The sequence below is a fragment of the Caloenas nicobarica genome, chromosome 5, assembly GCF_036013445.1.
Source record: "Caloenas nicobarica isolate bCalNic1 chromosome 5, bCalNic1.hap1, whole genome shotgun sequence".
Classification (NCBI taxonomy): Eukaryota; Metazoa; Chordata; class Aves; order Columbiformes; family Columbidae; genus Caloenas; species Caloenas nicobarica.
The window spans coordinates 25,208,022-25,235,723 of record NC_088249.1 but is presented as its reverse complement, the minus strand read 5'-3'; the positions used below and the strand labels follow the sequence as shown (position 1 = coordinate 25,235,723).

Sequence of the window (27,702 nt, the reverse complement as noted above, 5' to 3'; positions counted from 1 at the left end):
GGAAAGTACGAGAAGGAAGTAGTGCAATTGCTCATCATGTTTTTATGCTCTTGCCTGCTACTGTGCTTGAGGAAACCACACAAAAATACAGGCTTCAGCAGTGTGCTGGTTTTGGCTGGGGTTGAGTTAATTTTCTTCACAGTAGCTAGCATAGGGCCACATTTTGAATTTGTGCTGAACACAGTATTGATAACACACGAATGTTTTAGATATTTCTGGTTACAAAGAGTCAAGGCTCTTGCTGCTTCTCACACCATCCCACTAGCAAGAAGGCTGGAGGTGCACAAGGACTTGGGAGGGGGCACAGGCAGGAGAGTTGAGCCCAACTGACCAAAGGGATATTCCACACCATATAATATCATGCTCAGTCTATAAAGGTGGGAGAAGAAGGAGGAAGGTGGGGGGCATTCAGAGTTATGTCATTTGTCTTCCCAAGTAACCGTTACATATGATGGATCCCTGCTGTCCTGGAGCTGGCTGAACACCTGCCTGCCCATGGGAAGTGGTGAATGAACCCCTTGTTTTGCTTTCCCTGTGTGTGCAGCTTTTGTTTTACTTATTAAATACCCTTTACCTCAACCCACAAGTTCTCTCACTTTTACTCTTCCGACTCTCTCCCCCATCCCACTAGGAGGGAGGGAGTGAGCAGCTGCGTGGTACTTAGTTGCCGGCAGGGGTTAAACCATGACTAGCAGTCACATAAAGTTACTGTATTTAGTAGACAACTAGACAAATATTTATTACCTGGTTGACCACTTCAAAGTACAGCGCCAGTGTTGTAGTAGGATTAAGTCCACAAATCTTCCACTGACAAGTACCTCCTGTTCCAATCTCCTGTAGAAAGATTATATAACACCTTTACAAATCAGAAGTATTACCTTGTTTGTGAAGTAGAACACCTGGTCATTGTAGGTAATGGTTTACGACTACTCTGTCACAAGTTTTCTCCCTGCTCACTCTGTCAGCTTCTCAAGCAAATATTCCTGAAAAACAACTGCAGTATTAGATGCAGCAATAATAAAAAAGGAGGTGGTTGCAAAAAGATTAAAACATTAGGACAAGGAGATGGCACTGGAAAAATGGGAAAAAAACAGGTCAGAAACAGGAAAAAGTACTAGACTTTGCTTAAAGAGCCCCAAGAGAAGAGATAACAAGCACATGTAAGTTAAATGACTCTTCTAAGGCACACAGTAAAACTTCAGGTAGATGACTTACATAGTGTATAGTATGTAGTTACACAGTCTCTAGTGACTAACAAGGTAACTGTACACAGACAGGCAGGTATGTCAAGTGACAATTCATTTCTGTCATCCAAACAACATCAATACCCAGTGAAACCAATTAAAATAACCAGTCGTCCATAACGGACCCAGAGAAACTGCAAAACATTCAAGGAAAATTACACTGGCGATATTGTCACTGTGCTTGTATTCACTGTTAAAAGCGTTATGGCTAGAATAATTGTCCAGTTACCACTTTAAACGAGCTGCACGCATCTATATTTTATTCATATGCTCTACCTCAAAACCTTTAAATCAGATCATTTCAACAAAAAGGTTTTTGGAATAGAAATAAATCATTATATAATGGCAAGGCAATACACATGAATTCACAATTACATTTTCTATTATCTCCTATGATTTAGACATATAGCTTAAATAAGAAGATGTAAATTTTACTGGGTTTTGGGGTTTTAACTTTTATTCTAATATATGTAGTCCTTCAGATGATGAAATAAGAAAATCTGTACCAGAACACCTAGAAAAAAAGATGCTGATTGTATTGAGACTTTTAGCTCACAAAGAGGCAATCATAAATACAAGGAAAATTTAGGCATGAAAAACGCTTGATTAAAGCCAGTTTTATACTAGCAAGTGCTCTACAATGCAGATTGTTAGGAATAAAACTGAGACTTTTCAAATGCAAGAAATTTTGGTTACTGGCAGGAATTGTTTTTTATTAGTAATCAAATGCAAAATTAAGCTGTAATAATATTATTTGATATGAAAATAAGTGATGATATAAGTCTGATATAAATTTAAAGGACTTACTTCAGGAGCCTGTAATAGTTGGATAGTCTAATAAATTAACTCAATGTGCATTTGGTGAAACAGTTACAAGAACAGGAAGACAGGACTAAGATAAAGGGGATGTTTCCATGGACTGGTGTCCTCCTGTTCTCTCAGTCTTTCTGAACTAAATATTTTAATGGTTCTCTTTGGATAAAAGGACATAGCTCTGATTTTAACAATAACGCATGCTAACTCACTTTCTGCTTAGTTTCTGCCATGCCAGCATATAACTTCTCTGTAATAATTTTAAAGCAACCACTCAGTGGACAAACCTAAACAAGTGACAAGGGATTTAAAAGGTCTAACACAACTCGAATCTAATCTAGCAGTGAACAGAAGCTCATCCAAAAAAAACAGCCCTTGCATGCATCTAATTTAAAACTGGTAAAAAGTGAACACTATTTGTTCCATTTATGGAAGAGTTCCAGCTCCTCTTCAAATCCAGAAATCCAAAACCTTATTTTTCCACAGCAGAAAATTACCTTCATTTTCAGCAAAGTTTACTTACATTTTCTGAGACACAAGGTCCTTTAGAGTTGAGAGAAACACAGGGTCCAATCGCTCCAGAAATCTTTACTTCTCTTGAAGTCTTCATATTTAGAAGAAAAACAGACATTATTTTGGCACACTAAGAATTCAGTCCTATTTTATCACTAGTTAATGAAAATCTCAGTGCATATCAGACTCTTGATGCCTTTAGGAAAGGTTATACATATAATAAAGCTTGATACATCTAGAGAAACTTTTCATGTGCTCACCCTCTACACTTAATTATGTATGTTTGCTGTACCCATTAGTACATCTGAAACAATAGTATGAGCATAAATTAAAACACAGAGAAAAGATGCTGTTATTTATAAACCTAAGAGAAAGTATACCAGATGTCTATTTTCTAGCAAAGTAATTAAAATATTCACAAGATGAAATTAAAACTGAAGACTGGAAAAATAAGCCTGTGCATACCCCACGATGAATTTATACTCTATCTCCTAAACTTATTTAGCTAAAAGCAAAATCCAGTTATTTACATTCCTCCAATGTCATCTTCCTGTTTGAAGTGATTGGTACATCCCTCTAGAACTCCCTATTCGCATTTTCCAGGATCTTCCAACAAAACCCACAAGAATATGTACATGAAAAAAGTGGGTTCAATTATTTGTCCTAGTAATAAAAACTTACACAGATTTTTACTGAACATACTCTTATGAATTCTGTTGGAAGATATACAGAATATATCTTCTAAAAATAGATATATCTTCTACAAGGCAGTTTTGCCATATTTTGCAAGAACCATCACAGAAGACAGTACCTGAACCTACAGCACATTCAGCTCTAAACTTCTCACAACAGTGGAGGTGAAAATGAACACTCTTAAAGTGCCAGAGGGGATTTTGATAAGGATGGAAAAATGAAGGAAAGCTGTCCTGGACTACATAGAGAGCCTGGACCTACACTCACAAAACACTCATGGCTGATACCAAAGTCTATGCAGACAGCATTGTGAGTTTCTAATAGGGACACGTATTCAGTTTAGTCTCTCTTTTAGGTGTCCCTCAAGGCAGGGTAAGAAGGAATTATTGTCATACCTAACTCACATTTACAGAATCATGGAACTGCAAGGAGATAAGCCAAGCAGTAACAGCTACCTCCAGTCCAACCCCAACACATCCATTTAGCATGTTCCCAAAAATTCCTTAAAGGGCAAAGATTTCACAGTTTGTAGCCATCCTGTTCCCAGTGCTTCACTAACACACTGCATTTTTGTATTCTTACCTTTATTTCTAATGTGCCACCAAATCCCATTTTAAATTGTCCTTGCATATCTTTTGTGAATACTCTCTGAAAGGTTTGTTTGAATAAAGATGTATTGAAAGAGTCTCCCATTACCATGTAGCCTCTAGACAACAACAAAACAAAACCCCCAAGTTAAAACATTACTTATAATGCAATAATTTAGCACATGGGATTTATATAGCTTATTTCTATTAATGACTAAAACTAAAGACAGTTTATTGTGAAGCACATTTTTGCCTTCTTAAAATGGACTATCATTAAATTAATATTTTGCTACAATGTTAGAGATGAAATTTTTAAGTGAGCTTCTTGCCCGAGCAGCATTTTAAGGTCATTGTGATTATAATATATAACAATCTGTCACTGGAAAACTACTATACTGGACTTAAACACTACAAATATCTTGTAACTTTGTCATGCAAAGTCAGCTTACTTCTAATATTCAGTACTCCAAACTTACTTCCACACCATTTTGTGCAGTTCACTCATTATTTCAGGTTTAAATCTATGCTCAAGAAGCAGGATTTATTTTTATTTTTATTTTTAGAGATATTCTGTGGATGTAACTGCAACAGTTGCCACTTATCACAAAATATCATATGCTGCATTTAGGAAATAGTAATGGGAGATATTCTTTTTATTCATTTAAAAAATATCATTAAACCATATTAGTAAAATATGTTAATCGGTCAAACATTACACCCAAAAGAGGTTATATAATTTTCAGGTGCATACTCAAAAATAGAAGAAAATAGACAGGCAGAATCAGAAATTCCTCCCTGTATGTAGGACGTAACCAAATAGAAAACAGGAACAGCTGTAGGAGAAACAAACTATACATTAAGGCCAGTTTTGCTGGAGTCACAAGAGCAGATAGAAAAATTACACACGTTCTAGAAAATACAGCTTGAGTTTGATGCAGAAAAGGAATAGGAGTCAAATATACAGGTGAAGTCATAATCTTAAAGATCCTGAGCAGTGGAAACTCCCAAGTTAAGGCTATACACACAGCTCCAAGAAGAAGCAATCCAGCAGTGATTACTATGGACTGAAACTCAGAAGCATATGTTCATCACAACCTGCGGCTGCATCTCTCATTCTTCTTGGTATGCCGAGGTACGTAGCATGTGCTTAGGATCCTCTCTCGTATGCAGATATTGACAGACAACCAAGAAGGCCCATTATCCGCAGATATACCAGTAATTAAACCAATAAGCAAACGTGCTTCATTTAATTTTACCTGCAGTTGGTACTGACAAAGCTAACAGTAACAAGCAAGAAAAATGAGCCTGGCAACAGAATCCAGACTGAATACAGAAGTCTACCCTAAAAATCAAATGGTATGTAAAGCACATGGCTGTTCTTGTAAAGATGAAATGTTATAAGCATAGGAAAGACTTTCAGAAAGAGAAAGAAAAGGCAGTCTTTGAAAAAATATGGAGAAAGAATTGGCAGGATTTACAAAAATCAGTTAAATACTTAACACGCAAGCATGAGTCAAAAGCTATTCCAGACTGTAGATCTGCAAACAGGAGGGGTGAATGTGTCATCCACAGTGACAGAAAACAGGGGAGTGGTTTCATGAGAAAGACTAGAACCTGCTCTGATCATATCAAAGTGAACTGATGACAAGACAAGCTGGAGGGGATACAAGACCATGTCTGAAATGTAGAACTGGAGAGACGCAGCAAAACTCAGGAGCAACATACGTACCTGATAGTCACCTGAGACAGTAGTTGAACCTATGAACAACAGTGTGTATATAAAAGGGCATCAAGAAGACAGAAAGAATAACACAGGATTTTGTACCACTCTGAACAGCAAAAAGAGAAGGATGACAGGTCCTTATCTTTACAGAAACCTGCAGCTTACATATACACACACTGAAAAAGAAAAATAGCAACAGTGTATAGGATAAATTGCCTGTTTAAAAGACATCCATATTATTTAAGCCTCAAGCAGATCATATTAACAGGAAAAGAGCAAACCCCCTTCTGATTAAACCCACAATTGTGGTGACAAATTTGCCAGAGGTTGAGACATTTCACAACTCCAGTACAAATGCAACCATCACAGTGTATCAGAGTGGGTTTGTGCATTTTTCTTTTTAAAAGTAGCAGAATGTTTTTGGTAAGTGCTTCCTGTTAAACAATTAAAAAAAAAAAACAACTGCATCTTCATATATTACTGAAAAATGAATAGGCACATACCCAGTGTAGTTGGGACAACACTTCATCTCCAGTAGACCAGTCTGATCCAATGCACATGCATATATGTCAATAACATGACCATTTGTTGCAGCCCGATTAGCCAGGGCTTCAAAATGCTAAATCCAAGATGAAAATACAATTCATAGCAATTTACAATGTGAACTCTCCTTATCTTCATATTGAATCCTAAACTCCCAAAATTTTTCTAAGACAACATTATCAGACTTTATACACATGATATTCTAATACAAGCCAGAAGAATATTTTTTCCTGAAGTTAAAATTAAGTCCGCAATTTTCAACACTTTGAGGTTTTTTCTCATCAGCTGAGAACCTGACACTAGACAGACCAGTGGTTGCTATTTAAGCTAGAAAATTACCTTGATTTTTTTTCTTTTTAAACTTTGTATTAGCTACTAGTTCCAACACACAGAATTGAATTTACTTTTCTAATCTCAAGTGTCTATAATGACAGGTGTCTGTGACTGAGCTATTTGTTTAAGCTCCCATTATAATCAGTTAAGATGAATTCAACAGGTTTCGGATGCAGTTCATCTGCTCAGACGTACATTTAAAATGAAATGAAATGAACTATGCCTAAACTCTACTGCCTAACCTTCCCACACCTACAGTGACAGTTTTGAGCAGCTGCGTTAGAAGCAGACAGCCTTACTCTAGAGATACCATTTAGTCACATAAATCTTCTCTGACTTAAACCAGAGAAACACTCCAAAGAACTCGAATGTGAGCTAGACAAAGTCCGAACTCAGTATACTGAAATTTATGAAGAAATTCCTGAAGACATAGCACTATTCAGAGACAGGTAAACAAAACCACGCAATTCCCACTTCTTTATACATTTGCTACTACTAACAGTATTTTACGGTGCCAGACAATGTAAATGTTTACTAACTGGTAAATTGCCTATAATACCACCCATAACCATCTCTTACCTTAGTACCTTTTTTAACATATTTAGCATTGTCTTTTTCAATGTCATGCCATGATCTTATAGGTAACTTCAACTCATCCCCTACAACCATGCCAGGTCCTTGTGTAGCTGGTCCTCCAATGAACATCATTATACGTGCACCGGTATTAGGAAAAGTGCACTGCAGGAAATAAAACACAAATAAAACCATGGGGTTTTGCTACAAACTGAACAAAAGAAATAGTTATGCGAGTATTTATCACGTCGATAGGATTCTAGCAGTAACTGTACATTTCCCCTGCCAAAACTTAAATCTGCCGTTCATTGGAAGTCTCAATTTTGCCTCATTAAAATGCATAAACACCTACAATTACTCTATACATGTAAGGGATGATACCTATCAGAATCATCACACGACTCTAATATGCATCAATTACTAAGGTTTTTACCTATTGATTGCAGTAGCTTTTCTGCAACAAAATGATCTATTTACATATTAGCACAACTGTAGTTAAAGCTATTACCTCAAGGAGCCCTACAGCTATAGAAAGAGCCACTCCAGAAGAACGTAAAGGCCGTTTTCCTTGTGGAACAGGCCAAGGATCCCGCTGCAGTTCACCCAAAAGATCAGTAAGATTCATATCGATTTTCTGCACAGGTTGCAAAAATCTGTAAACAAATACATGGAATCAGTTTAAAGTCAAATTTTTAAATAAAAATTTTATCAGTTGCTCACTAGCAATATATAATATTAGACATATATTCGCAATGGTTCATTCTAGATTCAGAGGAGTGTCTCTGTCTCACCAAGACAATGCAATTTGGTATTACTACACACACAGAGCACACTCAGCTTAAGGAGTTCAGCAAAGAGCTTATAAAACAAAAACTTCTGACTCGCCACTATCCAGAAAGAACCCTATCTAGGCAAAAGAACGCAGCAGATGATGGCCTATGAATTTCAAAAAGAAACTTGTTTCACTATTTCAGTCAAAATCAAAGATCAGAAAAAACAATAACATGTAAAGCATTTATTGTGCTCTCTGCTACAGGCTGTCTACAAATGCAGCTACTTGTTGGAAGGTAGAGACTGCAAAACCGTCTCTCTTTTTTATCATTTCATCAGTTAATTCGATGTCACAGTGGAATACACAGGAGAATGAAACATCAATCCACAATTTCCAAATGAGAGACAAAAGAGGAGGGGAGAGGAGTAGAAGAGGGAGAAAAAGTGAAGGCAAAACTGGATATCCACATAAGGAAGGGGCACTACAGTAGTTATTAACACTTTCCAGCATACAAACCAACAGAAGCATCATTATTTACATATCTATGATATGCCTACATAAAGTTCTCTCAGAACATTTCCAAAGCATCATCTAGATCATTTTATTATCACTCATTAAGTCTTTTCTTCCCAGTGCAAACTGTAGGAAAGAAGCAGGCTATAACCATTAGTCTCCTAGTAAATTTGTGCCTGATCAAAAGGTTCAACTGCCAGTCGATTGTTTTCACTGTCATAAAACATGTTTTCCAGTAAATTAGTGCAGTCAAGGTACATTTTTCAGATGTTTTAAGCACATTACCTGTTAGAAGGGGGTGGCTGCTGCACTTGAGGACCCCGACCAACTTGTGAAACAGCTACTTTTGTAAGCCCCAGCATTTCCTGTAGTCAAACACAGATTTTATTACAAAATTTGTTTACAAACTATTTGAAGTTCATCATCATCACCTCGATGATTTCTTTTTGTTTACTTCTGTGTGTTACCTGAAGCTGCTTTGCAGATAGGTCTTTTGTTCCTCTGAAGACATAACTTTTGGAAATTCCTTCACAGCCAAGCTCGTGAACCTGCACCATTCGGCCAAAGGTAATGAGACCTACTAACGCAGTTGGTGGTAGGAGACTAAGTGACATTTGCATGGATTCCTTCAGAGCTTGCAAGTCTTCATCTTCCATGCATGTGTCCACGACATAGAGAAATATCAAAGGCATCTGAGGACCACGCTTTAAGAAACACAAATGTCAACACATGAAAAGCAAATCCCGCAATATTTACAGGATCAAAAATGAACAAATAAAGCACTTTTTTTGAAAGTTTTCATTTTAATCATACCAATAATGTCAATGTTCCATTTAACTTAGCTCCCTCTCATGCAGTAATTTGTATCTGGGGCTAAAGGGGAACGAAACCTCTACCACGATGAACTCTGCACGAAATTGAAATGCTTGCTAGAGAAGAAAAGAAAAAAATCCTTTCCGGAAGTAATGATAGTTTCGAAGCATGTGTCAATTATATAAATCTTTTAACATACTATGAGCTTATATTGCTCTAAGTGAACACAATAATTATAAAGCTATCCAGAACTACAAAATATTCCAACCTGATGATATTCCATAGCATTTCACCTCACGATTTTACTCTAGAGACAGATCATTGGTTCTTTTTATTCTTTCTAAACTTATTTTGCTGTACTATGAGCCAATACCCCCTTACTTTGCATTACAACCGTTGGCAAAAAGTAGATAGTCTTCAGTCTTCACTCCTCTTTTCATAATCTGAATGCCTCGAACTCTTACAAATTTTAACCCTCAAAAAGGGAATTAAGATATTACAAATTTGCAACTGCAATTGTTTGCGGTTTTGCTGTTTAGGTCCACTTTTTATTTCTATTCAAGTAACTTCTACCCTAAAAAAGGATTAATATTAAATTTCAAACACCTGAATTTAACATGTATTAGCTGTCTTCTCTAAACCAGCTAACCCTAAACCTAACTCATAACCATTTAAATACAAAATTGAATTCAAATGATTAATGAGAGATGAATAAACAGTCAGCTGAATTTGAACTGAAATAGTTCGAGCAAGCAACAGCAGTAAGCAGATCAGCAGCACAAACACAAATTAGACTCCCGGTAAAGAAACGGACCTAATAGAAATATTGCCTTTAGAAGAGATCTCTCTTTTTTCTCCTTTTTTTTTTTTTTTTTTTTTAAACCAGTCTTATTAGCCATTCTTGTGTTCTTACAAAAAGTTATGTTTTCAGTTTCCAATTGATGACATAAAGTTCAATCTACTAACATATAGACTCTCAGTCATTAAAATGCAGTGAACAAATAAAATTGAAATCAACTCTTCTTGTATCTTCAAAGGCTATAGATATTAAAGATTTTATTTAATGATTTTACCTGTACTACATATTCAATGCTGGAGAACTGAGGCAAAAGTTCAGCTGGCTGATTCATTTCAGATATGCCAGCATAGGTAGGAGGAAACTGCAAATAAAAACACAGAAGTTAAGCATAAATAAAACATTACAACTTCCACAAAAACAAAAACTAATGTATAGACTACCTTCCTCTGCAACAGATGTTCACTATTGCCATCAATTAAAAAAGCTCAATGCAATCCCTGAAGATATAGCTGTACACTCATGCTCTTGCTGTCAATTTCAGCTCAAAACTATCGTTTGAAAAATGGGGATTTTTACTTTTCACTTATAAAAAAGATTTTCTATATCCTGAATGTTTCATTTTCTTACCTGATTTCTCTGATAACAAAAGTTGCAAGCCCAGAGTTTTGCTCGATAATCCACTTGGCTATAAAAATACAAAACAAAAAGTTTATACAGCATGAATAATTCATTTCCTCCCACTGACACCAGAATATGCTTAATTTTTCAAAAACACATAAACCTGAAAAAGCTTCCTCCTAATATACTTTCTCCTAAACACCCATATTACAAATTCAAAATAAGTGTAGTCTTACACAGATATATCAAGCAAATCGTTGTCTTTAGAGAGTAAGAATGGTCTTCAAGGAAAAGAAGCAAATAAGAAATTCAAGAATAGACTCAGCACCTTTATTAGAGATTTTCTGCATGATTTTAGGCAAAGCATTTTAACTCTCCCTATCTTTGCGTTCTTCTCCTTTCTCAGCCCATGCCTATCAGCTCTCAGTGTCTGGACTAGCCTGAATATACATTATGCCCTAAAAAAAACAGGTTCCAACTTAACAGCTATCTCTCTAGTGAAAATAACTTTTTTTTTCTATTTATGAGCCTACCTCGATAGTTAAAATAAAAAATGCAACTTCATGCCATATAGATCTTACAAAGTCCTACTCACATCTCAGGGGAAAGAAAACTTTAAGTGTTTTCCACGTGCACTTCTTGCTATCATATCTTCTCCCGTCCACAAGGGCAAAGATTTTTTTAAAATATGATTAAATCTTTGGATAAGTCCCAGCATGCCGTAAATGCAACACAGCTCCACTGGAATCAAAGGATCTATACCAAATTCAGCCCAATACTCTGTGCCACACAGGTTTCAAAAGGCTTCCCCTAAACTGAGTCTCTAATCAAACCTTTAAAATAAAATAAAAATCTGGTCACGACTTGCATACACGATACAGTTCACTGTAATGTCAGGGATCTGACTGACCCTTTACAGCTTTGCCTTTCCGTTATTTTTCTTCCAGTCCTCAATAAAAGATAATGCTTCTGAAAAAGTTAGCTTCCAGTAAGTCTGACTTCCAGTATCCTCAGCCACTGTGTCTGTTTAATACTGAAACACAATTACATATCTGTTTTGAAATCACCTTTTCTCCTAAGCAAGGACAACTCATTCATAAAACTGAGTTTGTTCTACAGAATCTTTTACATCATGTCCAATCTCTCCCTGTCACTCAGTACCTTTCCCAAGCCTATCAAACTCCACCTTAGAAATTTTTCTGTTTCTTTTCCATACTTCTGCTACTGGAACGACATACGAAGCACTTCCTCTGCTTCCAACCTAAACTTATCCATGACTAGTCCACAATCATATGTGCTTGTGCCAATATCACCCTTTAGCTTAAACAGCTTTTTACCTCTCTCAATCCTACTCCTGATGTATCTATCCATCTATCTATCCATCTATCATATCTTCTAGTTTCTATTTTGGTAAACTAAACCAGCTAACCTGTTTTGGTCTACAAATGAACTAAGGTCAGTAATAAATACAGTTTATTTCACTTAGAAACTAAACTATATCAGGGCCCAATAGTTAAAAAGATACAGCATAGTAACTTCTTACCCAACTAATTTTCTAGAGGCAAAATGCAGGAGCATACTAACTCACAAGATGTGATTGAGCTGTATACTCATTTGAGGTGTACATGAATTCCCACACAGCAAATCTTTTGCACAGTTTAACTGGCACTATTCTAAAGATAGTTTGTAAGGTAAAATATTGGCATAATGTAGGTATTAGGTTTACCATAAAGGATTCAGAACAGCTCGACACGTGGTCCTACTGCACAAAACTGGCTCATACTGAATAGGAGGCAAGTCTGGCCGTTCCTTCAGTGGTGTGAAGAGGGCAGCCACCGGGACCACCATTCTTGTGGCTTCAAGACGACTTGAAGGCCAAACATTCCAGCTGAATCTAACTCCATCTCTGTCCTCATTCTGCTGGATAAATTCCAGGAAGGTTGTCATGGTCAACTTCTCTGTTTATCACTAATAAAAATAAAAAAATAACCATTAGCAGAATGTCAAAATGCAACCATTTTAACCACTAAATACTGAATGCTCTTAATGACAGTCACACATTCAAATACTGTGACTGAGTTACAATCAATAAACACTGAGTAGTGCATCTTAAACCCTGAAAGCAATGCACAGAATTCCAAAGTGAAACAAAAAGAAACTAGGACTGCAGTAACCTCTTCAAAATAACAAATATTTGATATCTTGCAAGTTAAATACATAGTGTTAAAACAGTTCATCTTATGATCCATTTTTGACTTACGCAACAAACTTGGGCAAGGATTGTTATAACTAAAGCAGTAATTCTAGGGTAGGTCAGAGTAGAGAATATGCAGCACACTAACCCTGTAAAAAAAGACTTGCTTACAAAAAATATACATACTGTTTTGAGGACTTTCACTAAGGCATCTAGTTTATTCATTCTGTTCATTACTCAAGAATCATTCATCCTTGCAAACTGTTTAATCCTCTAACTTCTTTTAAGAATTAAATAGCAAAAAGTATTTCTCCTAAATATACTTGTTTTATGTCTTCTGCTCTATCAAATTTTGTAAGAGTTTTCTAACTATATTTTCAGTAACTCATGATGAATCCTACAGGCAAATATAAAGGAATAACACCACGATATTTCAGAAGAGTACATTCCCGCAACAATAACTTTGTAAGAAGTACTAGCGTCATATTCCACTACATTATCTATCAAGATGCACCTTTCAACAATCGTTTGAACTCAAATGTACCATTTTGAGCACCAACCTAAGGCTTTCAAAATTTTGACCTACAGCTACTCAGAAGCTGGAGTGCTGGGGAACACAGACACAGCTGAGAAGCTCAACAGGTCCCTGTGAACATCTGGGAAAGCCAGCAAGAAGCACACTCTTTCCTCCCAACCTAAAAACCCTCAGCTATACACACTCTGTTCCTGAATACCTGCTGCATGCTTCCCAGCACATTTTATTGTACAGGTTTTCTCAGGAACTAGGATATCTAAACTCTCACTGCCTAACAGTTAAGAAGTAAAAATCTACATGAACCGCCTGAGAGGTAGTCTGGGAAAATACTCCTAAGTCTCAATTTAGACTGTACTATGTTAATTAACAGCTTTTAGAAATGCTGAAATCCTTCTGAATTTGGTATTTAAATGAGGAATTCTCATAAGCACACTGACCTTCTTAGTCCTGCAATTACATATGCTAAGGGAGACTCCTGGAAAACTCTCGATTTGTAAAAAACTAGCTCTCTTTACTGAAATTATAATAGTATTGCACCTTTAGTTTCTATGACAGTTAAAAACTTTTCAAGTTTTTTTAAATTATAGTTTAACTTAATAGCTTTATTCTAATGCTGACTTTTAAGAAAACAGATTAACAACTACCATAAAATAAAGAGAAGCCCCACATTTCACAGTTATTATCACTTGGAAATAATCAACTGTCAGCATGTGACAAAAGCTACAAAGAGCAGTCTCATTGTTCCTATAAAACACAGACTGACAGGCAAAGTTAATCCCACAGACTACCCTTGTTTTCAAGTTTTCCACAGGTGCTACCACTGCCACTTATCTCCACATTGTAATAGAAATACTACGATAATTATTCTGCTAACATTTTATTAGGCATTTCATCTTAGTGATATAGGAGCAAATCCACCTGTCACGGCAATTGCAACAAAGGGAAGCCGCACAGGACTTTGTGCAGAGGAGCGCTTCCACCAGCGCTTTTGCTCAAACTGCTGCGAGGCCATCGGGTAGGGGGCAAAACTGAGCAAAAGCAAAGGGAGAGAATATCTGGAAATCATAATTAGTACAGAGGATAGACAGAAGATAATTCAGCTAAGAGAGGAAAGAACAACCTGGTATTTGAAAAGGATCTGGAATTCAAGAAGTTTCTTTCCTAACACATCAAAATCCATTGGTGTTTTGTAAAGAGGTGAGTGAACATTACCCCTGAAAAATGGGATATTGATACAATTATCTGCATGAAGCAATTACCTCTGCTATAACCACAAAACTGAATAATCTCTCCTTTTAAAATCACCTCCTGAGAAGACAGGGAAAATTGCAACTTTAAGGCCATTTCAGCAATTCCATAGGGACCTCTACAAAGTCTAAATTCATCTCCATACACTGCAACGTGAACTCCCGCTTTCTGTACTGGACTTTAAAGTCTTTTCTCCACATTTTACTGTAGCTACAATTGAAATGGCTTTACGTGGGCATTATTTTTTACCACTCAGTTACTGCTCCTCAGAAGGCAGTGTACAAACACCAGTGTGCAGTGTCTAATAAAGTGCACATATACACATAAAAGATTTGTTGGACTTAGTGAGTTAAACACTGTTACTAGTAAAGTATGTATTTCCTATTCAGAAGGCAGAATCTGCTAATAATCAATTTTTCCTTCATCTTTTCTTCCATCCTTTTTTCCTTTCCGAGAGCCAGTAATGCTCGCACATTTCATCAATGTGAAACTCACGGTTTGACAAGTTACATTCAGTTTCAGTACCACTGTTTTAGCTACACAGGCACATTTTCTGGGACAGGTGTGGAGAAGCATTACATTAGACCAGAACAGCAAACCCTCCTGACCTACAGGCCACCTACCAAACTTCACACACCTGACTACCACAAAATACACATTGCCCACCTCAGAAAACCACAGAGAAGAGATTTTTCAGAACAGCTGAATAGCAGCAGCTGCCCTGTTGGGGTGTCACTGCTTCAGCTTTGCCGCAGGACAGGACATCCAGACTAGATCAGCCATGCTACCCGGCTACTCCTTCCCCCTGCTGAGGCCGAACGCACCTCGCACCCCTGCACCCTGGCCTTCTCGCTCCGTGTCACACAAAAAACCCACACCTGAATGGTGTGAAGAGCCACAGGCTGACTATACCTAACTGTAAAGGCTTGATTCTCGGGTAAATAGTATTCATGTAAATACTCTGACTAGAGGCAAGAGCACAGCTGGGACTTTCTAACCATCACACATATCAAACATGTTTGATATATCATTCAGAAAGCTATCCTATAGCTGAATTAACGGGTTTGAAATACATTACTTTGAAATGGCACCATGTTGAAAAGCTTCTAGAAGCACTTACAAATGGTAACAATAATTTCTTGAAAATATATTATTCTAAAAGATCCTCCTTCATCTCAGCACCTTTAAACATCTACGAATCACACGTAAACGTATCCCAATACAGAATACCACCAAAATAATATCCACTAAACCTTGGAAGCACATACAAATAAAATAAAAACATTTCTCTCCACAGCATTTTAAGAGTTCCAACATAGATGGATCAAACTCCCTCATACAACCACATGTAAAAACTTTTAAATCAGTACAGTTCACTGTGCACTTTTCTTACAACAAACCCATTCTTTCCATTTACTATACACAAACAATCTGGTAAAATAAAATAGATTAATAATAAACCTTTAACTATTTTATGTCAAAATCAGCATTTCAGATACATACCTATTTGAACTGAAATACACAAGGAAAACGACTTAGTACTTATCTAAAGCAACTGCAAGTTGTCAAACTGACAACATAAGAATTTCATTTTCACTACTCAAACACAGCCATCCAAACCTGTTCTCCTAGTTTTGTTCACTGAGGACTTCTTCTTAAAAAAATAAAGACGCTAGTATATGTAATAAACCACCTAAATTTTAAAGAATCCACATCTTGAAGCACAGTAGGGCCTGCCTGAGCACAATTTTTGTGTGGCTCTATCTACGTGGCGAGGCAGCCCTGACAGCGGCACGGCGCGGCCGCAGGGAGCCCCGGCACAGGAGCCGCAGCCGCGGGGAGCCGCACCGCACAGCCGGCGCAGCGGCGGCCGTGCCCCGCCGGCCCTACCCGGCTGCCGGCAGCCCCAGCTGGGGAAGGAGGGGGCTCTCGGCAGCTGCTCCCACCGCCCCAGCCGGGCTCCACCGCGGTGGCCAGCGTGGGCGCCCCCCGCCTCAGGAGAAGGGGCGCACGCAGCCTGGTCTGGGGCCCGGGAGGCCGCGGGCAGCGCTGACCGGCCGCCGGTGGTACCCCCGGCCCCTCAGGGCCGCCGGGGGGGCCCCGAGACCACCGTCAGGCGGGGAGCGGCGTGAGCGCCCGGAGCCTCGGGAGGGGAGGCGGGGAGCTCCCTCCCGGCCCAGAAACGGGGCGGCGGCCCCACGGCTGGGGTCCCACGGCCCGAAGGCGGGGGTGCCTCCGTACCCACGCAGCGCGGCGAGGGGGGGGCTGCCGCCTCGGCGCCAGCGAAGGGCTCTTCATCCCGCGCCGCCTCCCCAGCTCGCACCGCCGGCCAGCTCCGGCTCCCCGTGTCCTCCACTGCCCCGCTCAGCCCCGGCCCTGCCCGCTCACCCGCGCCCCGGCCGCCACCACCGCCTCTCTCGCTCTGCCCCTCCCGCGCGCAGCCGCCCCGGCGCTGCCGACGCAGCCAACATGGCTGATGGGAGGGTCCGCGCCACGTCAAGGGGCAGAGAGCGGCGGGCCGGGCCGGGGGCGGGCTAAGCTCCCCAGCTCCCCCACCACCTCCCCCACCGCAGGGGGAGCCTTCGCCGGGCCGCGGACCCCGTCCGTGTCCCGCGGTCCCCCTCGGCGAGCGGAGCGGAGGGACCCGGCGCCACTCACCCCACAGCGCTGACCTTCGCTTCGCCGCCTGACGGCTCCTGCTCCCGCGGGCGTGCGTGGCCCTGTTCGCCTTTCGGATTCCTTCTGAAGATCGTTTGTCTCAATCTCGCTCCTAAAACCGCTCGGGAGACACCCCGGCCACCGGGGCGGCTTTGCCTTCCGTGCCCCTCGGCCGTGCCCGCGGTTACCGGAGCTGCCCGCAGCCCGCCCGGCCCGCTCCTGCTTTGCTCTCCGCCCGCCGGGCGACGTTTCAGGGAGACCCTCGGGACAAGGCAGCCGGGCTCCTGGCGGCCCCTCAATTCACCCTGCTTCTTGCCCATGTTCCACCGCGTGCATTTGTGGCGCCTTTTTAATTCGGAAGATTGTTTATGTGTTTTTTCGAATTGCCTGGGAAAAAAATACATCGTAATTATATTCCCGGTGGGTTTTAGCCCTAGACAATATGTAACATTTATAAATATTTAGAAATATAACACATTTACTATCCACACAATAACTTTCACAAAGCCATAACTGTACAGTTTTGTTCATTTTTTTTTGTTACTGTGGTTATCTTTTTTCCCCCAAACCCAAGTTACAGTGACACTTGGGTTTCAGGGCACTTCAGCATTGTTTTAAACAAGCCTGCCGTAAAAGGCTAGAACAGTAACTTCTGTCTTTCCTGAGGCAGCTCAGTGCAACCGATCCAGACATGGGGAGGACTGAAAAACATTCTGCTGAGTACCACATCCTCCTTCACTGCAACTCCGAAAACATGCTATAACCACCAACCAAACATGACTAAAACATCCTTATCCTCTTTTCTGTCAAATGTAATTATGATAGAATTTCCATGCCATTACTATCCCCAGTATTGTCTGCCAGCCTTCTTCAGTGTAAAAACATGAGCAGGTAAACAACAGCAGAACTTAGAGAAGGATTTTAAATTTCTTTGTCCACAAATCTCACTGCCAGTTGTGGGAGTATTGAGCAGGAGCTTGCCAAGGACACGTAACCTCCTCGGTTTGTTAAAAAGTAAAAGAAAATAAAAATAAACCAGGGTGAACTTCAAACATGCACAGAAAGCAATTCAGTGTTATAATTTCAGAAGTACTCAAATATCTCTGTGAAACATTTTCAGAAAGTTACACCGAAAAAAGGCAAGTCCCAAAGTCAGAACTGCGGTATGAACTCTAAAGACAACAAGAGAAAAAGAGGCAACTGACACTTAAAACGGAGGAGGAAAGAACAGCGAAGTTCGCTACAAGTAAAAGGTATACAGTATTTTTAATCAGTCATTAGCACAGTTACATTTCACTACATAATGACTCAATCTATTGCTTTAAACTTCAATACGTCTTGCAGCTGTTACAATGGTGCGAACCACAGAGAAAAGCAAAAAAATAGAACAGAAAATAGGATCCTAATATGGTGTATGCTCATTATAAGAAAATACTTTATCTCCCAGTATTAGAATGTACAGTGAAAGCATTTCGTTTTTCTTAATGTCGAATTTTTAGTTTATGTGTTAGACTTTTTTTTTAGTCAGCAGACATATCCAGTGATGGCAACTCACCCTTTCTTTGGAAAAGTACTCTTCCGTAATGCCTAGGCAGCTGAGGAGAAAGAAAATTCATTTCCAGTTTCTTTTTCCTCTTCCTCCACTGAGTTGTATTTGCTAGCCACTGCATCACCATTGTTGGTAAAACTTGTTAGGAACAATTTTATTATCTGTGGAAGACTACCTGTAATAATTAAAAATATGTTACTTCATTTTAAAAGTATAAATAGAAAGTTCCAGAAAAAGTAATCTAAAGATTGAAAGTATACTTAAGGCGTATTTCTATCTGTGGATTCTCTTTCTGTTCATAGTTCCTGACTTCACAACAAATAGGAAAAATAAGTTCTGAATACTACCAAAGTATTAGAAGAGAACTTTTTACAGCTGGACTCACCAAAGTTTTTGTCTTGACCATTGGTCAGCCTTTCCAGAGATATCACTGTCGTTCCAGCTACACAGGTTTTATTTCTAGTGGTGGCTGCAATTGTTGCACACTCAATTAGGACGTTGGATCCGGTTTCAGAATTAAAACTCCCTGTTACACGTAGGTGGTTGTGGAAACACCTTAAAACAAACAAAAGCCAGTGGAAAGGAGGAGTTAGGGTAAATGTTTGTTCAGAACTGCTAAAATACAGCCTTGCAGGGAAAAAAAAAAAAAAAAGACGACTTTTTTTTAACTTATGTAAGAAGTATTTAGAGCTGCTCTGAGGTACTACATTGGCTCTGGGTAGCACTAAACTGACTTTGCATGCAGCAGAACTAATAGGAAAAATAATACAAATTGACACTTTGCGTAACAGGAATTTCATAATACACAATGTAAATGATTACAGCATTACCCTTCTGCTTTTTATCTTCACTGAAAAGCAGCTCCCTTTCTGCTAATGCTGCCCTGCTTTTAATTTGGCATGTGGGTCCTCCCACAGAATAGTATTTAGATAAACCCATACAGCAACAAAATAAGAACTGAGGCAATGACCCTTCGCAAGTTATGACTGTTTAAATTTATAGCAATTTTTATGTGACTGATTTCAACCATAGATCTCAAAGCACCGCATGAAATGGACAAGTGGTAGTATTACTGGATCTCCACAGGTAGAACAGAAAACGCTAATGGGTGAGTTTTAAAGAACCACTTGCAGAAGCTACTGTATATTAGAATGATCATATAGGGCCTAATAAAAATGGTTATTAAAGGTTTACACTGATTCACCACAGAAATAGGCCTAGTTTGATGGGCAGCAAACTGTCACAACCACTTTCTGCACTACTCTTTGGTCAAATATCTTTTTATTCCCCTCCTGGGGTTTTCAGAGCAGCTAAAACCTCCGGAGCAGCGCGGCGCTCGGCGCTTCCCGGTGCCGCAGCCCCGAGCACACGGCGCGCACGGGACCGCCCCCGAGCCAGAGCGCAGCACCCACGCAGCCTTACGGGGGCACGAGGGCCGAGAGGAGACGGGAGGCGCCGGGGCATTTATCACGGCACCGCTCCCAGGACGCGTCCCTTGAGGCACTGAGCCCTCGTGCCCCGGGACGCGCCCGTCGGGCTGAGAGCCCCGCGGCACGGCCCCGCTCCGCTCCGCGCCGCCGCTCTCGCGAGAGCTGCCCGCGGCCCGCGCTGCCTCCCAGCGCGCCAGCGCCGCGGCCCCAGCAGCGCGGGGCCAGGCGGCCTCCGCCGCCCGTGGGGTGGAGCGGAGCGGGGCGGAGCGCGGGCGGCCGTAGCGGTTGCGCCGGGGCCATGGAGCCGGGAATGGAGGAACTGATGCCGCGGCTGCTGCCTGTGGATGACTGTGACTTGTCTGAGGACTTCGACCCCACGGTACCTCCCAGGACGCCCCAGGAGTATCTGAAGCGCGTCCAGTGAGTGGCGGGGCGGAGGGGCCCAGCTGGGTGAGAGCGGCGCGGCCGCCGGTGCTGCCCGGGCCGAGCTTCGTGCGGGGTGCGGGAGGGCGGCTGTGTCGTGCTGAAAGCTGCCGGTAACCTGCCAGCCGCAGCCGGGAGAGCTGTGTCCCCGGCGCTCCCGTACGACAGCCGCGTTGTGCCAGGCTGCTGCTTCTCCAGGCCCGTGTAGCGATGGCCGCTGCCGCCTGTGCCGCGGCGGGCTCGGTGCCGCGCAGCGGTCAGCAGCGCTGCGGGCCGGGGCTGCGCTGTTCCCCAGAAGGATGGAGGTGCAGCTCTTGGCTGCCCGTACCTGCAGCCCAGGCCTCCGCAGGTCTCGCTGCGGGAAGCGGAGCTGCACTTCAGGCAGGTAGGGAAGCACGAAAGCTTCGAGGAAGCCAGAGCAGTCGAGTAGAAAGTGAGAATAGTTGATCTGTAACTCTCAAGTCAAACCTTCTGTGAAGAACTGCCCGTGTAGCCAGTGTTTTACATACTTGAAGATTTACACCGGTGCAGTATTTCAGAGACATCCTGCATATAACCACCTGTTACAAAAAGGAAAAGATGGAGCCACTGGATTTTGTTTTGTAGGATTGAAGCAGCTCGATGCCCAGATGTGGTTGTGGCACAAATAGACCCCAAAAAATTGAGGAAGAAGCAGACAGTAAATATTTCAGTAAGTTTGAGAGCTTTTACATGTTTTGTTTTGAGAGAAAAAAAATTAAGGGAAAATATGTTAATATATTGTTGGTTCATATATTGTTAATATAATGTTAGTGCTAATTTGGGGAGTGGTTGGCATAACTGAACGATAGCACTGCTGGATTTTAAAAGCATGTACAGAATTGAAGATCTGGGTTTGACGAAACAGCTATTTAACTGCTAGCTAACAGCAGTCTTTATAACTGATTTAAATTTAGAATATCCATACTATTTGATACATAGCAGACTATTTTACTGTCTGAGGAAGTAAAATGTTGCATTAAATTTTACAGCTACTTAATCATAAAACCTGCATAAACTTCGTAAGTAAGATATCTCCATACTCATATTTAGGTTTATATATATATCCAGAGTAAGGGTAGTAAGTGCAGCTAACCTTTGCTAAAATCAGATGAAATTCTAGCACCACTTCTTTCCTTTTTGGTGGAATTTTTCCTTACTGTCCAAGCAGATTTCTCTGTTGTTACATTGCCCTGCTAGCCTGGTTTTTAATCTACTTTCAAATAGTTCAAGAGATCAAGTTTGCCTCGGTCTAGTGAAAATTCTGTAATCTGAAATTTCACTACTAGATTGCTCAAGAAAAATTTCTCGTACTGACATATGACCATGTAACTTCTGCAAACATTCTCTACATTTGTCTCATCTCTTTGTAGTGGCATTCTTAAGCATTTGCAGAAAGATTCTTTTTTTCTTTTTTTTTTTTAATAAGTCTTTCATGCTAATCTTTAAAGAGGTTATATCTACTTAACTGTCAGAGATGATTTCCTAAAAGATATTTTTGCAGCCTTCTGTCTTCCTCAACTTATTATCTTGGCAAGCAGAACACCTAAGATTGAAAGCATGTGTCCAAGAGAAGAAAACAGCATCCTGCTTTTTATAAACAGGGAAATTAAGGCAGGACAATTGCTAAAAAGACCACCTTAAATAATTCTTTGACAATGTGTATTGAACACTTAGTTTTCCTTCTTATTTGCATATGAGGAGAGTCAAGCAGAATAAACTTTTTCTAAACCAATAGTTAAGTCAGTATTGGATGTGGTCGTGAAGTTACCTTTCTTAAATGAATATTTAAAGGATATTGTTTACCTGATAGTAAACATTTACTGATTCTCTTGTTCTTAAGGATTCTTCTTATATAGCTTTCCTTACATTATAATTATTGCCAGTGTTTTCTTAGATTTCTGGGTGTCAGCCTGCTCCTGAAGGATATGCTCCAACACTCAAGTGGCAGCAGCAGCAAGTGGCCAATTTCTCAGCCATTCGTCAGGTAAAAATGGAATTCCTCAAGTAACTGAAGTATAAGCAATTGCACTGAAGGTGCTGTAGCACTGGACATTGCATGAGCTCATTTACCCTGTTTTTTACAGGAGGTAAATCAGTGAAGGTGGCGATCTGTATTTACTGCATCTACATTGCAAATATTAACTGAGCTAGCCCCTATTTCTACAAGGTATCACATTGCATACTGTATTTGAGGCATAATGTTAGGTTTCAGTAGAACTAAAGAAACTGACATCTAACGGTATATTCACTGTACAGGTATTTCTTTTATACAGAAATCAATTGTCCCCTCATCTTTGCTAGAATTAACACTCTTAAGTATGAGAACATCCTAAAAATATTTAAGAGAAAAAAAGAGCATCAGAAGTCACTTGTTCAGACACTATGCATCAACTACTGTTACTTACAGCATCTTTAGTGGTCACTTTATTTGCTACAATAACAGTTGGATTTGGGGAAAATTGCTTCTGTTACAAAACATTTACACCTCTGTCCAGGAAACTGTCAAGCAGGCAAGTTTGTCTTAACATGGCATCCCTGTCAGGTAGAAGAAATACACTAGGAACACCCACCTGTCTGCTTTCTAACAGTTCTGTGGACATCTGATACAGGTACAGACTGGAAACAGGATATTGGCTGTGTGCTTTCAGACTAAACCAAATATTATTTTCTTAAACTTGTTATACCAAGGAAAGACTAGAAGACTATTAAAGCTCACTACTTCAACTTAAAGCTTTGTGTAGTAGACTTAAAATTCCTTCAGCTTTAACGTTACTTCCAAAAACCCAGCATGAGCAACTTAGTTACAATTGTACTAAGAGGCACGGGAAATGTTTAGCCAGTTACTGATTTATAGAACATCATAACATATACCTTTTTATACATTTAAAAATAATGAAGAACAGTTATGACTAGGATAAAATAACTGCAAAGTTAAACTGTAATTTGGCTTTGTTTTAATAACTCAGAGCCTGAACAAGCACAGAAATCACTGGCGGTCACAACATTTGGACAGCAATGTTACTATGGTGAGTAAAATCCATAACAGTGCTGGGTTTTTGTCCAGTCATTAAATCCATGGTTAATCTTGCTTTAAAGTTTAATGCAACAACTTGTGAATATCACCAAGTCTTTTCTTCACTGTCTTCAAGATAGCAACCTTTCATAGTTTTCATTTATTTTTATTTACTTCAGCCAAAATCAGAGGATGAAGAAGGCTGGAAGAAGTTTTGCCTGGGTGAAAGAGCATACTCAGAAATAGATGCACTATCTGATAATGAAAATCTAGGCATTGATTACTTAAAGGTGAGTATAGGACTTCTATCTGATTTTCAGCTGCTATTTTCAAGAATAACTGCCAGAAACAATCATAGTGTTTATTACCACTTTCTGCTAAATAAAAATTAGGCTCTCTGGTGAGCCCAGAAAGTCCCATTTTTCTTCCCTTTTAAATGGAAACTCAGTGAAGTGGAGAACAAGTCTAACCCTTAAGTCATGCCCTCATCCATTTTCAGTGAAAGCACACTGCCTAGTTGCTCACTGAACTAAATGGAAAGCTTTTTGCATAGTCTGCTTTCATGTTTTGTTGAATGGTGATTTGTGGTTCCTCTCCTCCTACATGCTATCCTACAAACATGCCTTCCACTGCATCATTTTGAAAAAAAACCCAAACTTCAACAAATAACAGTAAAAGCAATGTTTTTTGACACCAAATTTGACTTGACCTTATCTTAAAAAAAATAAAATCTTCAATCAATTTAAGATTTCAAACTTGAGAACAGACTTTCAGATCACTACAAAATGTCTAAGCATCATGTTAGTATGTTCTGAACTAGAACAAAAATGTTGATGATAATGTCTTTGCATTTTCCACCTTGATTTTTTTCAGGTGGGCTTTCCCCCTTTGCTAAGTATTGTAAGCAGAATGAGTCAGGTAAGTCTACCTCTTAGAATCACATAGTGACATTGCATAAATCATTATTTTTCATATTGTATCTGTTGCAGAAGCCTTACCTATTTTTCTGTGCCAGAGCAGGCAATTGTTCATTACAGCTGCTATTCATTGTACACTTACAAGAAAACACATTATCTTACCTTCAGCTACAAATAACTTTACTAGTGAACATTTATTCTACTAGTTTTAAGAGTATTCTGTCCTTGTAATTTCTCCATAGAACATTTTAATGTTTGAATTTTTGCTGAATGCCCCATTGGGTGCTTGACAGTGTTTTAAGGTTTCTCACTTAGTGTGTTAAGTGCAGTCCTTCAACTTGATCGTGAACTCTTATGTACAAGGCTAGAAGAATAACACTTCCCTTTACTATGTTTCCCACTAGTCACCTTCATACAGAAACAACCAGTCAGTGTAATGCCTCTTTCCTAATCTATAGCTACTTACCCATAATTTTTTTGTTAACACACAAGAAATTACTTCCTTTTACATAAAGTTCTTTCCAGGAACTGGTGCTTTAACACTTATTTTACCCTTATATGTAACTTCAACCTGGAATAAATACCATATGGTATCACAGTGGAGTAGAAATACATAATGTGTATATTTAAAAAAAAAATCACATCGCTTTTTATATAATATAATCCTTCAGGTAGAAGGACAGCAAAACAAACAAAACATTGCAGGTATTGTATTTTCTCTTTCTATTCCTCTTTTGAAGGCAACAGTAACCAGTGTCTTGGAGTACCTCACAAGCTGGTTTGGAGAGAAAAAATTTACTCCAGAACTGGTAATTTTTAATTTATCATAACTACTTGCACATTAATGCACTAAAAAAGGGATAAATTGTTCATAGTTTTCTATGAAATTAGTTTCTAGAGTTGTCTAGATGCATGTATCATATTCAGTTACTTTCAAAACTTTCTTGATTAGATACTAAAATGAGTATTCACAGAACTTTTTGGAAGGCTAATTACAAAACGTATCAGATATAGATCTATCAAGTGCGGCCAAAGCCTCCTCCCCTTTTTATCACTCCCCACACTAACTCAAACCACAGGTTAGATGAGTATCAGCACTGAGGAGAGAAGAGGGTTTAGTATGAGACTAATGTTGATAACACACTGACATTTTTCTTGTTGCTAAATATTCTCATGCTGTGCCAAGCACACGAGAAGCTGTGAGAGGGCACAGGCAGGACAGCTGACCCCAGCTGACCAAAGGGATATTCCATACCATGTGACATCATGCTCAGGGGAAGAAGAAGGAGGAGGAAGGGGGGATGTTTGGAGTTATGGTGTTTGTCTTCCCAAGTAACTATTGTGGTGATGGATCCCTGCTGTCCTGGAGCTGGCTGAACACCTGCCTGCCCATAGGAAGCAGTGAATAATTCCTTGTTTTTGCTTTGCTTGTGTGCGCAGCTTTTGCTTTACTTATTAAACCGTCTTTATCTCAACCCACAAGTTTTCTCACTTTTCCCATTCTCTCCCCCATCCCACCAGGGGAGAGTGAGTGAGCTGCTGCATGGTGCTTAGTTGCCAGCTGGGGTTAAACCACAACAGCTGTGTTAATTTATATCTTTATCAGTATTCCAAAAAATATTAGGAAATCCAAGAGTACTGCTCACAAGCAGCTTGTCAAGAGATAGAAAATTCTACTGTGTAGTGTGTAATTTGGCTTTCAAACTTTGCATTTAAGTGCTACTGCCAGAAATGAAATTTTGAGACCTGCTCTCTAGGCCTGCTCTATACAACAAGAAGTGCATGAAACATCAAGGAAATGCTCATAATTAAAACTTTGTTATTTGAATCCACACAGGGTAGGTGGCTTTATGCACTGTTGGCATGCCTTGAAAAACCTTTGCTACCTGAGGCTCACTCCCTTATTCGACAGCTGGCAAGACGATGCTCAGAAGTCAGAGTACTAGAGGTAAGAGTTAATATAACATAGTGCAAAGGACTTGCTGAACTTAGCAAATTATTAGCAGGATGATTTTTCAGTTCCTAAGTCTTGGTAAGTGATTTTTCATGTGCTAAATTTGCTTGAGAGCGAAGGGAAGAGTACAAGCATGAACGTTACAATGTAACAGCTTTTCTATTGGACACAGGTAACAAGAACTGTTCTAGCATTTCTCTTTCAGGAGAACAAGAATGAAGAACAGATATCAGCTCTGAACTTGATAATCTGCTTAGTTAGCAGGTAATGCAACTTAGATATCTAAAAACCAGTAAAGAGTGTCCAGAAAAAAAAAGTGTGATTACTCTTGTCCTAATCTCGATTCTTTCAAAGTGGAATTAAATGAAGTACCCTGGACCTAAGTAGCACATATACTTCACTGAAAAGACTTAAGATAAACCTGAGCATAAAGTAAATTTAGTGGTTTCCTCAGATGAGCCCCCTAAACTGCAAAGCTGTAAATATGATAGAAACACTAAAAAGAAGAGCTAGAAAGCCAGGGGTCAAAGGATTATGTCGCATTCGAGATTTCTTTACTGTATTCCACTTCTCTCCACTAGGTACTTCGATCAACGTGACTTGGCTGATGAGCCTTCCTAGACTGTTTTATCGAGTATTTTGTGTTGCCAGAGTACAAACAGCATTATCAGAGTTAACAGCAAGACACTGCACTGTTCAGACCTGAAGTACTATACAACCCCTTCAGAACACCCTCAAGATGATGCATTTGGGACAGTGATAAGTAACTTAAGCTGCGCTTTAGCATGAGATTGTCAATGTCTCTGATATCATCACCACTATCATTGTAAAATGGTCAATGAAGTGTCTGGCATCATCTCACAAGCTACTGTCTCTGTAGACTACATTTTTGGTTTTTTCTACCATCTGAGTGATCCTGTGGACACTTCAATTAGGTGAAGTCTGAGGTTACATTACAAATGATAGTTCTTATCTAACATACACCTGTTGAGGGCTTTTTTTTAATAAAACTGAAGCATTTTAAAGAGTCGTCTTAAATATTGTGGCTTTTCTCATTTTCATAGTATTTAACAGCAGCCTTACTCCTGTGGAAACCTACACAACTAGGACTGAATGTACTTTTTCAACTTTTGATCCTGAGCTTAAGCACTGCTAAGTCATTCAACGATAACCAATAAGTTATTAAAACAATTATTTTAGTAATTTAGCCAGGAGAAGAGAAG

General features: G+C 39.7%; 2 protein-coding genes across 8 annotated transcripts in view; one reads left to right on the top strand and one right to left on the bottom strand.

Moving 5' to 3' along the window:
- SEC23A (SEC23 homolog A, COPII coat complex component) overlaps positions 1–19,249 on the bottom strand; it is a 32,240-nt gene extending 12,991 nt beyond the window's left edge. Inside the window, exons 1-14 of one of the 4 annotated variants that reach the window (XM_065635188.1) lie at positions 19,107–19,249; positions 18,728–18,896; positions 17,187–17,559; positions 12,264–12,505; positions 10,547–10,604; positions 10,194–10,280; positions 8,775–9,011; positions 8,593–8,672; positions 7,531–7,675; positions 7,029–7,187; positions 6,077–6,192; positions 3,846–3,969; positions 2,581–2,661; positions 745–834 (exon numbers count right to left, since the gene is read on the bottom strand). In XM_065635188.1, the coding sequence (XP_065491260.1) occupies positions 745–834; positions 2,581–2,661; positions 3,846–3,969; positions 6,077–6,192; positions 7,029–7,187; positions 7,531–7,675; positions 8,593–8,672; positions 8,775–9,011; positions 10,194–10,280; positions 10,547–10,604; positions 12,264–12,484 (1,398 nt within the window). In that variant the 5' untranslated portion in view covers positions 12,485–12,505; positions 17,187–17,559; positions 18,728–18,896; positions 19,107–19,249. Of the gene's footprint in view, positions 1–744; positions 835–2,580; positions 2,662–3,845; positions 3,970–6,076; positions 6,193–7,028; positions 7,188–7,530; positions 7,676–8,592; positions 8,673–8,774; positions 9,012–10,193; positions 10,281–10,546; positions 10,605–12,263; positions 12,506–16,755; positions 16,832–16,902; positions 16,981–17,172; positions 17,560–18,727; positions 18,897–19,106 lie in introns of those variants that run through there. The other 3 variants (XM_065635189.1, XM_065635187.1, XM_065635190.1) reach the window with 3 other exon arrangements.
- Positions 19,250–20,364: 1,115 nt separating this feature from the next.
- GEMIN2 (gem nuclear organelle associated protein 2) lies at positions 20,365–27,504 on the top strand. 4 transcript variants are annotated; one of them, XM_065635191.1, is made up of 10 exons: positions 20,365–20,571; positions 21,181–21,265; positions 22,490–22,579; positions 23,562–23,621; positions 23,788–23,898; positions 24,482–24,526; positions 25,266–25,334; positions 26,363–26,473; positions 26,685–26,743; positions 27,061–27,504. In XM_065635191.1, the coding sequence occupies exons 1-10, from the start codon at positions 20,450–20,452 to the stop codon at positions 27,098–27,100; spliced, it is 792 nt and encodes a 263-aa protein (XP_065491263.1). In that variant the 5' UTR covers positions 20,365–20,449; the 3' UTR covers positions 27,101–27,504. The 4 variants fall into 4 exon arrangements, with proteins under 4 accessions (XP_065491263.1, XP_065491264.1, XP_065491265.1 ...); XM_065635192.1 differs by having other exon boundaries at positions 26,671–26,743; XM_065635193.1 differs by lacking the exon at positions 23,562–23,621.
- Positions 27,505–27,702: the final 198 nt, after the last annotated feature.

Coding starts and splice junctions, on each gene's coding strand:
- GEMIN2 (XM_065635191.1), top strand. CDS start 20,450: ATGGAGCCGGGAATGGAGGAACTGATGCCGCGGCTGCTGCCTGTGGAT. Junction 20,572..21,180: donor GAGTATCTGAAGCGCGTCCA/GTGAGTGGCGGG, acceptor TTTGTTTTGTAG/GATTGAAGCAGCTCGATGCC. Junction 26,474..26,684: donor CAGAAGTCAGAGTACTAGAG/GTAAGAGTTAAT, acceptor TTTCTCTTTCAG/GAGAACAAGAATGAAGAACA.